Below are 13,521 nucleotides of genomic sequence, written 5' to 3' on the forward strand. Positions count from 1 at the left end.
ATCAATAAAGAGCTACTAAATTTAGGCGCCAGATATTGTGTAAATTGCAATTCTTAGGAATATCTAGGAGTTCTTGATTTCTAGATATTTTTTTGGAAAAAAAAAAAACCTATATGACTATCTAGTCAATTGTCTTTCTGGTGCTATTAGCATGCTAAGGAAATACTTCTAATGATGGAATTTTTTTTTTTTTTAAAAAAAAGGCTAGTTAAATGACAATCTTATTTAAATAAATATATATTTTTTTTTTAGTTTGAAAAAAAAATTCCAAGTTCCTATTGCTTCTGCTGAGCTTTTGTAATACTTTACTTTTATTTATTTATTTATTTATTTTCTTTCCCTCTTTTTGGCTAAAAGATACTTCATAGTATTTGTTAGTAGCCTTTAAAAGAAATACCCTGTTTTAACCTTCTCCATATTATTCCATTTTTCATTTTCTAGTAAATATAGTTCTTGTAGTGGAAGTTTGCATATAGGTAATTAAATACACACATGTCATGTTTTGATTGAAAACCATGATGATTATTTTGAAAAAATCTAAATGAGTGTTATTTTAATTTCTTGATATTTCATTATTTTGCATTTTCCGAAGGCAAGATATGCATAAAATAGGAAACAAATATCATATCAAATGAATTATTAAGTGAAAATTGTAATTAATGGCAACTTTAAGCTATATACCAATAACAGTATAGGCATATAATCGACAATCTCGAAATGTGAAATTTGAGAATACAAAATTTATTTTCTTTTAAAATGAATCAGTCACAAAATATAATTATGAATTAAAATTATTCATTGACAAAAAGCAAATTATTTTGTTCAGAAAGCTTTGGTCAGTAACTAAGGTTGAGTTTTCGGTTCAAATCTCCCTCCCAATTAAATCTGATCCCTCCCAAATGAAAAAAGAAAAAGTCAATATTATTTTAGTTTATTTTATTTTACACATTTGTAAATTATACGTTTAAGGTAATAACTAAATACTAACTAATATAATCGAAAACCCTCTTAAAACCATCCCTTTCATCACACAAAATTGCCGATTACCCTGAACTGCTGCCGATTTCCGGCAGCCTCTCGCTTCCGCACTCCTCGGTCACCCTACACAAGACCACTGCTGCACACCACGAGCAGGATACACAGTTCAGCGAACCACCTTCTAACGGCTTGCCTGGTTTCTCAATAAAGACAGCCTGGGGAGGGGGAAGGAGGAGGATTGAGCATTGCCCACCAGGTGTTTATGAATTGTTCCGAAAGAGAAGAATATCTGTTCTGAATTGATTAAAAAACGAAGGAAACTATACAATTACCTTGAACCCAAGTGAGTTCATATGGCGAATAGCAAGTATGAGTATGTGAAGTCATTTGAAGTTCAAGATGAAATCATGCTTCCAAACATCATTGTTGTCCGAGTGGATGGCCGTGATTTTAACCGGTAAAATTCTCACCCCACTACTTTATTCATCACATATACGTGTTAGTTTCTGGCGTAAATGTTTGTAGTACCAATTATGCAAGTGGATGTGGTTAGCTTACCGTTGAGGTGAACAAGCTTGCTCTTGCATGGAATAGGTGTGTATAAGATCTGCTGACAGTGCCCCAAAAAAAAATTGACAATGGATCTGCTCACAGCAAGAGGTTACTGATTTTTTGCAACTTCGGTGTCTGGAAAAGATTAGCATTTTCAGACATTCTGAACATTTTCTAGATGCAACGTGTCTAAACTCTGATTAGGCATGGTTAATGGTGAGAGTTTTTTTTTTCTTTTTAACGATCTGAGTGATCACAATAGATCAACATTTATCATGGGACTAAAAATGTCTATGTTAGCATGCATAGGCATAAAATCACAGGTTTTTGTTTGTGTAAGGGTGTTAGTACTCCTTGAATTTGATTGGCCTGTTCTCAATTGCATCATTCGACCTGCTTTTAGCTTCTGATTTTGTAAGATTTGTTATGTCATGTTCTGAACTGCGTTTGCTTTCAGCTTTTGGCTTTTTTCATGGTAATCAGACACTATAGCATACCTGCCTTTTCAATTCTAATTTTGATCTTTCACAAAAATTAGGTAATTGAGAACAGGCCCAATGCTTTCTTTTCCTCTTTAATCTTTTGGCTCTTAAATGATTGAGTCTCGAAGCTTTTATCAGATTTTCTGAAGTGCATGAGTTTGAAAAACCAAATGATGAGAGAGCTCTGAATTTGATGAATGCCTGTGCATTTGCGGTTCTGGAGGAGTTTCCAGATATAATCTTTGCATATGGATTTAGTGATGAATACAGGTACATCATCTCCATTTTCCAGTTGGTTTCTCTTCTCTTGCTATTGGTTGGGCTCTTTTATACTTTACTTTCCTCTTTTGCAGTTTCATATTCAAGAAAGACACCAAATTTTACCAGAGGCGAGCCAGGTATGAACGCATGTAGCCTCTCAATCACCTAAATTTCTTTATTTGCATTTTTTGATTTGTTTGATGATCTCTTTATGTTCTTGTATGAAAGTTAGCGTATTTGGAGGTTCAAGAGATATTAACATGCATAAATAAAGAAGATAATAGAGAATATCCAGTTCATGCCAGAAGCAAAATGCTAAATATGGGATGTGAATTAAAATGCCTATGCTTTTCTAACCTCTAAAGTTCGTAAGATGTTTTTAGAATAGGTGATCTATTTGTGATGAAGAAAAGAGCTATAATAAAATGCATATATGGAATTGAGAGCCTCATGAAGATCGGATCCATCTAGAAATGTAGCCTGACCAGCTTAAATGGCCTTAGTCATGTCTGGCTACACTGCTACTATAGAACTGGCATACGTAGGTTTTTGTTCATTGTTCTGGCCATGTAAATTGTCTTGTAGAGATGCAAAACGAAATTTATGTAATGTTTCTCCACGGTGAAACCATTCATTGTTAGCTCACTTTGTGGCCTTGCAGCAAAATAAATTCCCTTGTTGTATCTTTCTTCACATCTGTTTACGTCACCAAATGGAAGGAATTCTCTCTTCAGAAGGATTTGATGTTCCATCCTTCATTCAAATCACGAGTTATCTGCTGTGCAACAATGGAAGTTCTTCAAACATATATCTTGTGGAGACAAAGGGCTTGTAAGTTAAAGTGCTAATTTTTTTTGAAACAATTATTGTATGTCTGACTGCATTTCTATGTAACTGGTGTCAGACATTGCATAAATAGTAAATCTTCTGACACCTGGAAAGGGCTTTTGGTAACTAATTGCCACTATGACAATTTTCTTGCAGGTCATTTAGAAAACCTATTTAATACTTGTTTCTGGAAGCTGATTGGATGCGGAAAGTCTCAAAAGGAAGCAAAGGAAATGTTGGAGGTGGTGGCACAAAATTATGAAAAAGAAAAAATAATTTGTGTTGATTACTTTTATTTACTTTTCATTATTAAGTCTTATGTATTAAATCCTTCAGATAGATTCTGCATGTTTGGTTTGATATTTGGTCATTTAAGTTGCGGGTGGGAGATTCCTGGTTATGAGCTAATTCTTGTAGTGAATTTTTCTATCTATTATCCTTTTATTTAAAATTTCTACCTAAGCATTGTTTGTGGTGGACTAATAATCAAATAGTAGTTGTCTGAGAAAATTAAAAGTTGATAAGGGTATGGAGCCTCTCTCTAGTAATTAATGGATAGCATTTTCTAATTCCTGTTAATTCACTAGCATGATGAATATCTAAACTTATCTTGCATCAATATAATTACCAAATTTATATACCAGTAGATACTGATATTTGGCTGGGGAGTATTATATATTCATAACTATTTTCTTTGTGATAAAACATGTTTGTGTAATTTGATGTTCTACTGTTGTCAAGATGAAGCAACCAAATGTAGTATTGAAGTTGTGATGTTTTCCTTCTGCTTATCCCTTCTTTTTACCTCTTACTTCGAATATCATTTTCACTGTATGATTTTCCATACGGCATTTTAGCTTTAACTTGTAACTTCAAACTGTTAATAGTTGTATTCACCCGACTGACTTAAGTAGAATATCCTAATATTCTTATATGGGAAAGTATTGGATTGATTTCCTAGCAAGCAAAGAGTGTCTATGGAAATTAAGAATGCATACAAGTTCAAAGGAACCGCAAGATTAGGCTGAAAACAACAGATTATCCTTTTACATTGTGCATTATAAGTCATATCTTTACCTGTAAGACCTGAGGACAGAATGAGTGAGCCTCATTTTTCTCCAATCTAAAAAGATTCTTTTTCCCTGCTAACACACGTAATGCCATGTGTGTGTTTCTTTCATTCTATGGTGAAGAAGTGGGTGTAGAAGCAGTTTAATTCCTTTTTATTTTATTGGTATTCTTCAGGGAACTCAAAAACAGGAGAAAAACGAGATACTTTTTCAACAGTTTGGAGTTAACTACAAGGATCTTCCTAGTATTTTTCGTCAAGGATCATGTGCTTTTAAGACAGAGGTATCCCTAGGCCACCTTCTAACTCTCTATTCATCCCACTTCTTCAACATCTTTTCCCCCTTGCCACTTGCGTTAGTGCACAGTTCCTCCCTTCCCACATTCCTTCTTGCACCTGAAATTTTTTACGACTGCCGTTGTTAGGTCAAAAATCTTTTATATTTGACTTTTTAGCCAAGTGCCACTTGATTGGCAGGTTGAGGATATTGTGAAGTACAAGGAAAATGGTGCTCCTGTAAAAAGATTGAGGAAGAAGATAACACTAACTCATTCAGAAAATGTAGCAGGAAGAAGCTTCTGGAATGTGCATCCATGTCTTTGTAAGGAGCTGGGGCATTTCGAAGGGGACATTAGCAAAATCAATCCTGAGTATATCAAATCATTCCAATTTGAGAATAATTTGATGCCATCTACTTGGATTGTCATTCGTGTTGACGGTTGCCATTTTCATAGGTATCTGCTATTTTGTTTATGCTTTGTTGCTTGAACTGGATAAGCACAGCTTTTTTTTGAGTTTCCATCCCCTTGAAGATGTGGGACTTATTGTTTATGTGCATTTCCTCAAATGTGATAAATGCTAATGTCCACCAGACTCATTTTGCTTTCTCCTTCTGAATGATACACATGATTGTAGGCATTTTTTCATGAAAGCATCTGACTGACTGTATAACCTCCAGAGATTGGTAATTTTTTTTTTCCTTTCCCTGGTGTGGAAAGTTCCTCCGCTGTTATGTATTGTTCTGACTCATGTTGCATTGGTGTTAGAAGTTTATTATGACAAAACAGTGTTGCTTTTTAGCTTAAAGGGTAAAATTTTTTTTGGGCAAGGGAGAGAACATGAAGTACATGGGGAATACCCAGCAACTAAGTTGAAAAACAACATAGCACAAGTCTATGAAAGGCATATCAGCAAAACTACTACTTAAGGCTTCCTTTTGAATTTTTTGTTGACAGAACTATTTGCATCTAACTCACTCAATAATCCCCTTCTCAGCTTTTCAAAATCTCTGTTTCTGTAATGGCTAAGACTTGCTTAAACGGATTTCTTGAACAGAGAGTTTGTAATTTTTCTGAGAGATGGAGAGTTTTTTCTATTTAAATTTCTGGAATGTTCTCTTAGGGTGATTAGAGAGCAAGGAATCAGAAGCAGAACAATCTGTTAGAGCACTGATAAAATAATCTCCTGTCAACTCTTTCGGGGCTAAGTCTCCTGTTGCTTTTCACTTCCATTATCCTTTATTTCATTTTTATTGGCGTGATCGGGGCCCAAGTCGGCTGATCTTTCATGGGCAGCCAAGGCCCAATCACTCTTACCATCTGGTGGTATCAGAATATTATCACTTCAAGTGTATGGTATTTAGTTCTCGATAAATTAAAAGATGTATTTATTAAGATGCGATGGTATATTCAGAATGATTAAGATGTTTCCGGGAAATTAGGAATGAACCTTGTTCCCTAGGGGTTGCCTTATTTTTATTTTGCAGGTTATTGTCATTTTAAATGGTAGCCTGGCTATGAGCTTTTAGTGCATGAAGGTTATTTTCAAGTAACCTATAGCTTCCTTTTTCTGCTTTCATTATAGATTTTCCGAAGTTCATGAATTTGAGAAGCCAAATGATGAGCATGCCCTGAATCTTATGAATTCATGTGCAGTGGCTGTGGTGGAGGAGTTTAATGATGTTGTCTTCTCTTATGGGGTGAGTGATGAGTACAGGTACTAATTTGCTCCTAGCTGTTCTATTTGCTGATCTAGACTTTGCCATTTTTTGATATTTTAAATTATGACTTTGTGACAGCTTTGTTCTAAAGAAGAACTCGTGCTTCTATGAAAGGCATGCAAGGTATCTCTCCCATACTCAGTTGATAAATTTTTCGTGTCAGTTCTATGGTCTTTACATGCAATGATCCCAATTCATGCAAATTCTTCCTGCCTTTCCTCAGATTGGTGGTTGAGGTAAGCTAATCTGATGTGATGATCCCTGGTGGGTGATAACTTGGAACGCCATTTTTGAAGTTGATTTGTGCTGATCTTCGGAAAGCTATAGTTTTCTGTGCTTAAATATATTTGATTTCTTGCTGATGGTGTAGTTGGTTTCAAATCCGCTATGAATAAGCGAACTAGGCCCTGAAGGGACTTGGCATGGATAGAGAAGATATGTATTCCTTTTTTTTTTTAAAACATTTTTTAAATTCTATTTGGGTCCTGAAAGGAAAAAGGGTTCAGGGCGCTTCTTATTCTATAATTAGAGAAAATTCTAACCTATTTTATTAGCTAGATGGCCCAAACAAACTAGTAGTAAAATTTTAGAACGGTTCAAGGTCCTTGTTCGGCGACCTCCACCATAATTGTGTGGCAGGAATTAATGTTGTTATTTAATTTTTTTGCAGTGTATCGATTTGAGCTTCTTAGATGTTGACTTCTCTTGTAACTACTTTGCAGTGAAATAGTGTCTGCAATTGTATCTTTCTTCTCTTCAGTGTATGTTATGAAATGGAAGTTGTACTTTGCACAAAAAGAAATGAAATACCCACCATATTTTGATGGACGAGCTGTTTGTTATCCATCCATCGACATCCTTCAAGATTATCTGGCATGGAGACAAGTTGATTGTGAGTGTTTTTCTCTTCTAATTCTTCTGAAAGTTAAGAATATGTAAGGTCGTTCTGCTTATCCAGAAAGCAGTAAAGTAATCGAGTGTGTCTTGTAAAGAGATTTTTCATTATTGTATCCGAAATGCTTACAAAGGCTATTAGTCATCCCCATTGATGTCTTGCAGGCCACATCAATAATCAGTATAACACTTGCTTTTGGATGCTTGTCAAGTCTGGCAAGAGCAAAAGTGAAGCCCAAAACTGTTTAAAGGTATTGAGCTTTTGAAAATTTGTTATCTGTTACAAAATGTGATTCTTTGGGCGAAAGCTGACTTATTGGCATCTGTCTTATTCAATTGCTTTCTGCATCCTTAAGTTTGTTCCTTTGCCTTTTCCATTGCTTTGGCATCATGCTTTTTTGTTCTTATCAATTCTAAGTTGGCATGCCAAGATCAGAGTTACTGGAATTTTAATCTTATGTATCCATGGACGTCAGTGAGTGCTTTTAGGCATGTTCATGAGTCTCAAGGCTATCTCGTGCCAGCACTTAGTTAAATTTTTGTCCATTGGTTGCTTATACTTGTTGGGTTAAAACCAGTTGGGTTCTAGCTTTTTATAATTTGTTTAACGGTGGAAATTGGTCTCCACGCAGGAGTGGAGAAAATTGACAAGACCTCATGCATGGCACAGAAATAAAGTTTCAAAATGGAACATTAATTGGAATGCCAAAATGCTGGAAGGAAATATTATAGGCTACACTAAACCTTATTGCATTCAGGTCTGATTTGACTGATTTGATCTAGGGATATATTTGAAGTGGAATTTTGTTCATGTTTAATAAATGTGGCTCAGAGTGAAGAAATCTTATAGAAGAAATAATGGCAACTCTCTCCCATGGAACAATGTTGCTATATTCATGTTAGTTAAAACAAACATGATGAACTAACTCATTCCTGTGCAACCACTCGACCCACTGCTGCCAGTTGAGAGAATGGAGAGCAAAAGATAGAAAAGACTAAAATGAAACAAGCGTGGAAGAGCAGGAAAAGATAAAATCCAGTGATTAGGAACTGTTGCTAGTTGCAATTTCCATCAGTATCAAGCAACTACCAAATAATATATTTCAACTACTCATGTTTTATTGGTTTAGATAAGACGTTATGTGTATAATTGTACTTCGTCACTTTTCATACAAATGCTTTTAATATCCAGGGTACTCAAACTCAAGAGAAAAATGGGCTGCTCAGCTGCCAATTTGGCATTGATTACAACACATTACCAACCATGTTCCGCCAGGGGTCCTCTGTCTTCTGGGACAAGGTCTCTCTCTCTCTCTCTTTGTGCATACATTTGTCTGTATTCCTGTGATTTTTAACCAGATAAAGTACTTTGTTGACATGCTTTAGACTGACCATTAGTATGAACTTTCTTGGTGCCTTGACAAAGATAAATTTTTAGTTGTATTGATTATTAGATAATTTCCTTTGTCTGTATCATTATGTATGTATTTATTTATTTATATTTTGTACTGGATGTGCAGGAGAGTAAGACCTTACTGAGCAATGACGAAGTGGTTGAGAAGTTTCGCAAGAAAATTGTTGTTGAACACTGCAATATAATTGAAAAAAGCTTTTGGAAAGCACACCCGAGTATACTTGAAGAGGACAACAGATGATGTTATTTTGTATAATTTAATTTTGTCTAGTTTGTTTTCTTCCCGCAATTCTTTGTTTTTCTTTTTTCCCCCTCTTTTTTGGGGTAAATTGCACAAATAGTCCTCCTGTACTAAAACATATAGGAAGTCCTCGAACCTTTATTGGTGCCTATCGAGCTTCCCTATCTATTTTGAAGCTGAGTTGTTCCTTAAGAGGTTAAGCTATCTAAAAACTCTAATTCAATCACTTTTAAGGATAGCAATGAAATTATGTAAATCAACCAAGTATAGCGGTAGGCCAAACACTTCATCAATTTATTATCAAATGCTGTAGGGAATGTTAGCCATCGAATAATTCTATAAACAGCAGTTAGTGGTGATATCTATAGTTATGACTAGAAGAGTAAAGAAGCATTTTCATTTTTGTTGTATATATATTTAATTTCTAATAACACTAGGTCGTGAAGTAGAAAAATAGAGCTTCAAGGAAGAAAGCAATCAAAGAAAAGAGTAGAAAAGCCTCCCTTAAAAAAGTTTTTCCTTTTGTTTTTTCAATAAACTCAATATTGTAAGAGTTTCATCTATATGCATTTATTGTTGATGGAACTTTTCTAGATATACATAAGTGTAATCCACCAAAAAAAGACTTGTATTTTCTACAACTCTCCTAAAATAGAAATGCTTATACGAGCAAAGACTATTCTCTGATCGATTAATTTTTTTTAGGGTTATTATCACTTTATTTTTTTAATGTTTGGTGTCAGTATCAATTTTTTTCTTGATGTTATTTTTAATCGTTTTACCCCCAAAATTAATGATCAAAGCTAATGGAGTTTATTAATTTAAGTTAAAATATATGTTTAACTCTTAAAATTATTATCACTTTACCTCCATAAACTATGGTCTCATTATCAATTTACCTTCTAGAGTTATTTTTTAGACAATTCATTCCACCATTAAACCAATTTAGTAAGTTAAAAAACTTTAGAAGAAATTACCCTTCTCTTTGTGTAATAAAAACAATAAAAAACTTAGAGTTTCTCTTCTTCTTTTTAGTATTAAGAAAAAAAGTCAAAACATTAATCTCTTTTTTCTTGGCAGTCTTATTAATATTGAAAAAAATAGAAAGATAGGGGGAGGGAGAGAGAGTGTGTGAGCTCAATTCTTTTTTCTTTTAAATACAAAATAAGGAAGAATTCAATATTTTTGTTATTTTAAAATTATTTTACTTTTTTATTTACCACCCAATTCCAATTCTAATTTCGACGATGTTAAAGTAATACGATAATATTAGATTCTTCCTTAATTTCTTTATTTGTAAAATCTAATTCTCTGTCTCCATTTCTTCTATCTCTTTTTCTTTTCCTAGTATTAATAAGTGTGAAAAAAGAAATTTGAGAAAATCCTTTTATTTTATGTTTTTGAAACTCTTAGAGTGAAAAAAAGGAAGAATAACCATTCCAAAATTTTAAATTATATATAAAAAGGGTAAATACATTTAAAATTTTTTGAACATGCCAGTTAGATTAACGATGGGGTAAAATGTCTAAAAAATGTAAAGGAGTAAAGCAATTGTATTACTATAATTTAAAAGGATAAAGTGATAATAATAATATGGTAATGCTATAAAATAAAAGGGCATTTTTGTCCAAAAATTATTAACATATTGAGTTGAATTACCTATGAGGTAAAGTAATTAAAAGATAACGTTATGGGCTAAAAATTATAGTAGTGATATAGTTTAATGGGTAAAGTGATATTAATCCTTTTTTGTCATTAAAAAATATATAACCAAACGAGAACACTGTGGTTATTCCAAATTAAAATAAAATAATCAATCAAAACAAAACCTATAATTTCATTGTGTGATTATTTCAAATTGAAATAAAATAATCAATCAAAAACAAGGCTGTAGTTTCATTATGTTTGGATATTAAATTATTTGAAATAATTATTTGAAAAAGAATACTATAATATTTTCTTAATGTGATATATATGAAATAAAAAAATAGTAGTTAAACAAATTATTCACGATACAAGCAAATAAATTTGCGTAAATAATCCACCATCCAAGCAACCAAAATCCATTGTTAAGTCCAGACATTGAAGTGGACATTGCGGAATTTGAAGTGAACCTTGCTCGAAATTTCAGCTAATCAATTAGAAATGATTATAATTTGCTTATGGAGCCAGGAGTGATTAATTATTTTAAGGATAATTTCAGAAACCTCCCCTGAGATTTCTAACAATTTCATTGAGGTCTCATAAGGTTTAAAAAATTACACTTACCTCCCTTAATTTGATAGTTTTAGTAATAAAATCTTAAAATAATATTGATTTGGTCAATTTTTTAAATGTCCTTGTATTAGGCTAATTCCTCTGATTATTGTTCGAAAAAAAAAATCGCAACAATAACATTCTGACAGAGTTCTGGTACAAAACTATGCCTGCAAGGCTGACACAGCCCGGCAAGCAAGATAATTTTTTTTTTCTTTAATAAATGTTTGGCAACGGGGCTGGTTCAGCCTAGCAGTCACTGGGAAATCTGCAAAAAAAGCTGTAGGGCTGTCAGCTCGACAGCCTGCAGCTTCTTTTTTTTTTTAAAAAAAAAAAATTCAAGACTGCTGGGCCTAGCCATGATTAATTTCAAAAACGCCTGGCCGGCTGCAGTTTTTTTTTTAAACTTCAAGTTAGCCCGGCAGCCTTTTTTTGAGTGGAATTTTCCTCATCAGCAGCAGCAGTAGTAGTAGTAGCAGCAGCAGCAGCAGCTTTGAAATGGTAAGAAAAAAAAAAAAAGAGTGACGAGAGAAGAAGATAAGGGTGCTGAGGGACGTGAAAAATGAAAGAAGATACATTACTACTGGTCTACTGCTACACCAATATACTCATTTCCCTTCTTTTGTTCAATATAATCTCCTTATATCTCTCTCTCCACTCTTACCTTTATCTTTTTTCCACCACCTCCGACCTCCTTCTCGTCTTCTGACTCTCACACTCATGCATGCACTCACCTTCCTCTCCACTTCCGTCCCACTGCATTTTCACCTGTTCCTACAACCTTTTTCATTTAATTTTTAATATAAAAATCAAAAAGGTTTTGAAATTTTTTTCAGAATCTATAAGTAGTATTAGTGGGACAAGTATTACCCAAAAAAAGAAAAAAAAAAAAAGAAGAAGAAGCTACTGACCGCCACAGTACTACTCTGTCCCACTACTAACATGTTACAACCTGCATTTGCATCTGCATTTGAGTTTCCCACAAAAAAAAAGGATGAATATTTGTATTCGGTTGTATGCTATACATTGGGGCCATGTAGACCCTTTTTCTCACTTTTGATGGCCGCCAGATTTTTTGGAAATTTATCATGGCTGCCGGGCTGAAGTTTTTTTTTTTTTTTTTTTTTTTAAAAGAAGCTGCAAGTTGTCGGCCTAACAGTCAGGTAGCTTTTTGGCCGATATTCCAATGGCTGCCGGGCTGAACCAGCCCAGTTGCCAAACATTTATTAAAAAAAAAATTTTCTTGCTTGCTCAGCAGGTATAGTTTTATACTAGAACTCTATCAGAACGTTATCGTGGTAATTTTTTTTTCAAACAATAATTGGAGGAATCAGCCCTTGTATTACGAGTTTTAATTTATTTTTTATACAATTATAAGATTATTTAGTATAATTATAAGGCAAAGGTGCCAAATTTTTCATGTCCATATCTACTATTTGATAAACAACTATAATAATAATTTTATTAATATGATATGGTATTTTTGATGGTATTTTATTATGGATTTAGATTTATAAGATAGAAAAGAAAATGTTGAAACAATTTATTTAGAATATATGAATTTTTCGAGTAGTGAGATTATCATAATTTAATAATAGTTTTGGGCAATTTTTTTGATTTATTGTTAATTTTAATACTAAAAAATAGAAAACAAAGATCAGCAAAATATTGGATTACATATAAAATTAATTTATCAAAAAAATTACTAGTTCAACATTTGGTTATAATAAGAACTAGAGGCAATAGTGGTAGTTCTATAGTTTTATTGGATAAAAATTTAAAAAAAAAGAATAAGAAGGAAAAAGAATAAAAAATAATTTTAAAACTCATTCTAAGTATAAGCATGCCAAATAAGGGAATTTCATTAAAATATTTAAAGGGTAAAATTGCCATTTTAAATAATAAGGGAGATATGTATAATTTTTCAAACTTCAGGAGAACTCAATGAAATTATCAGAAACCTCCTGGGAGGTTTTGAAATTATCCCATTATTTTAGGAATAATATAACTCTTGCTTTTATTTAATTGTGTCACTTGCTTGCTGGAATTATATTAGAAAAAGGATCCTTGTCCGTTTTTAGTTAGAGTCGTTAGTAGCACATGATTAATAAGTCCGTCACCAGCCGCAGTTTTCCACTAGTGTCCTTAAAGCCCTAGCCATATAAACAGCTGGAAAGTCTCTCGGCGGCAAATTCACTCCTCAACGGCGGCAAACTCACTGGCCAGACTGGCCTCCTCCCGCCACCACCCCTCGGCAAATCCAGTGGCCACCATCGCCACCTCTTGAACCCGCCATTACAAAGTACAACAATAGCTGCCTTTGTCTCTTAATCTGAAAGGTATAATTTTTTTGGTCTGACTTGCTGGTTTGTGATGGAACCTTTGGTAGAGGTTTTTTTTTTTTTTTTTTTAAAATTTAAATGAGTCTTTTTCCATGTTTTAGTTTTTTTATTATACTATTTACAGAGGTTTGATAAAAATTTTGATGGTTACAAGATTTGTTTTTTGATGGTTGTTACCTGGCCCCCGCTGAATAGTTGTGCATTC

At 33.4% G+C, this 13,521-nt stretch overlaps 1 protein-coding gene across 1 annotated transcript; it reads left to right on the top strand.

Annotated features, from left to right (window-relative positions):
• The first annotated feature begins 1,044 nt into the window (after nucleotides 1-1,044).
• LOC113778239 (tRNA(His) guanylyltransferase 1-like) lies at nucleotides 1,045-8,897 on the top strand. The gene is made up of 13 exons (XM_027323566.1): nucleotides 1,045-1,435; nucleotides 2,151-2,282; nucleotides 2,366-2,410; nucleotides 2,935-3,104; nucleotides 3,258-3,343; nucleotides 4,347-4,454; nucleotides 4,648-4,904; nucleotides 6,034-6,165; nucleotides 6,248-6,292; nucleotides 6,892-7,061; nucleotides 7,229-7,314; nucleotides 8,256-8,363; nucleotides 8,584-8,897. Exons 1-13 carry the CDS (start codon nucleotides 1,332-1,334, stop codon nucleotides 8,716-8,718), a joined length of 1,578 nt encoding a protein of 525 aa, XP_027179367.1. The 5' UTR covers nucleotides 1,045-1,331; the 3' UTR covers nucleotides 8,719-8,897.
• The last annotated feature ends 4,624 nt before the right edge of the window (nucleotides 8,898-13,521 follow it).

The sequence above is a fragment of the Coffea eugenioides genome, chromosome 7 (assembly GCF_003713205.1).
Source record: "Coffea eugenioides isolate CCC68of chromosome 7, Ceug_1.0, whole genome shotgun sequence".
Taxonomy (NCBI): Eukaryota; Viridiplantae; Streptophyta; class Magnoliopsida; order Gentianales; family Rubiaceae; genus Coffea; species Coffea eugenioides.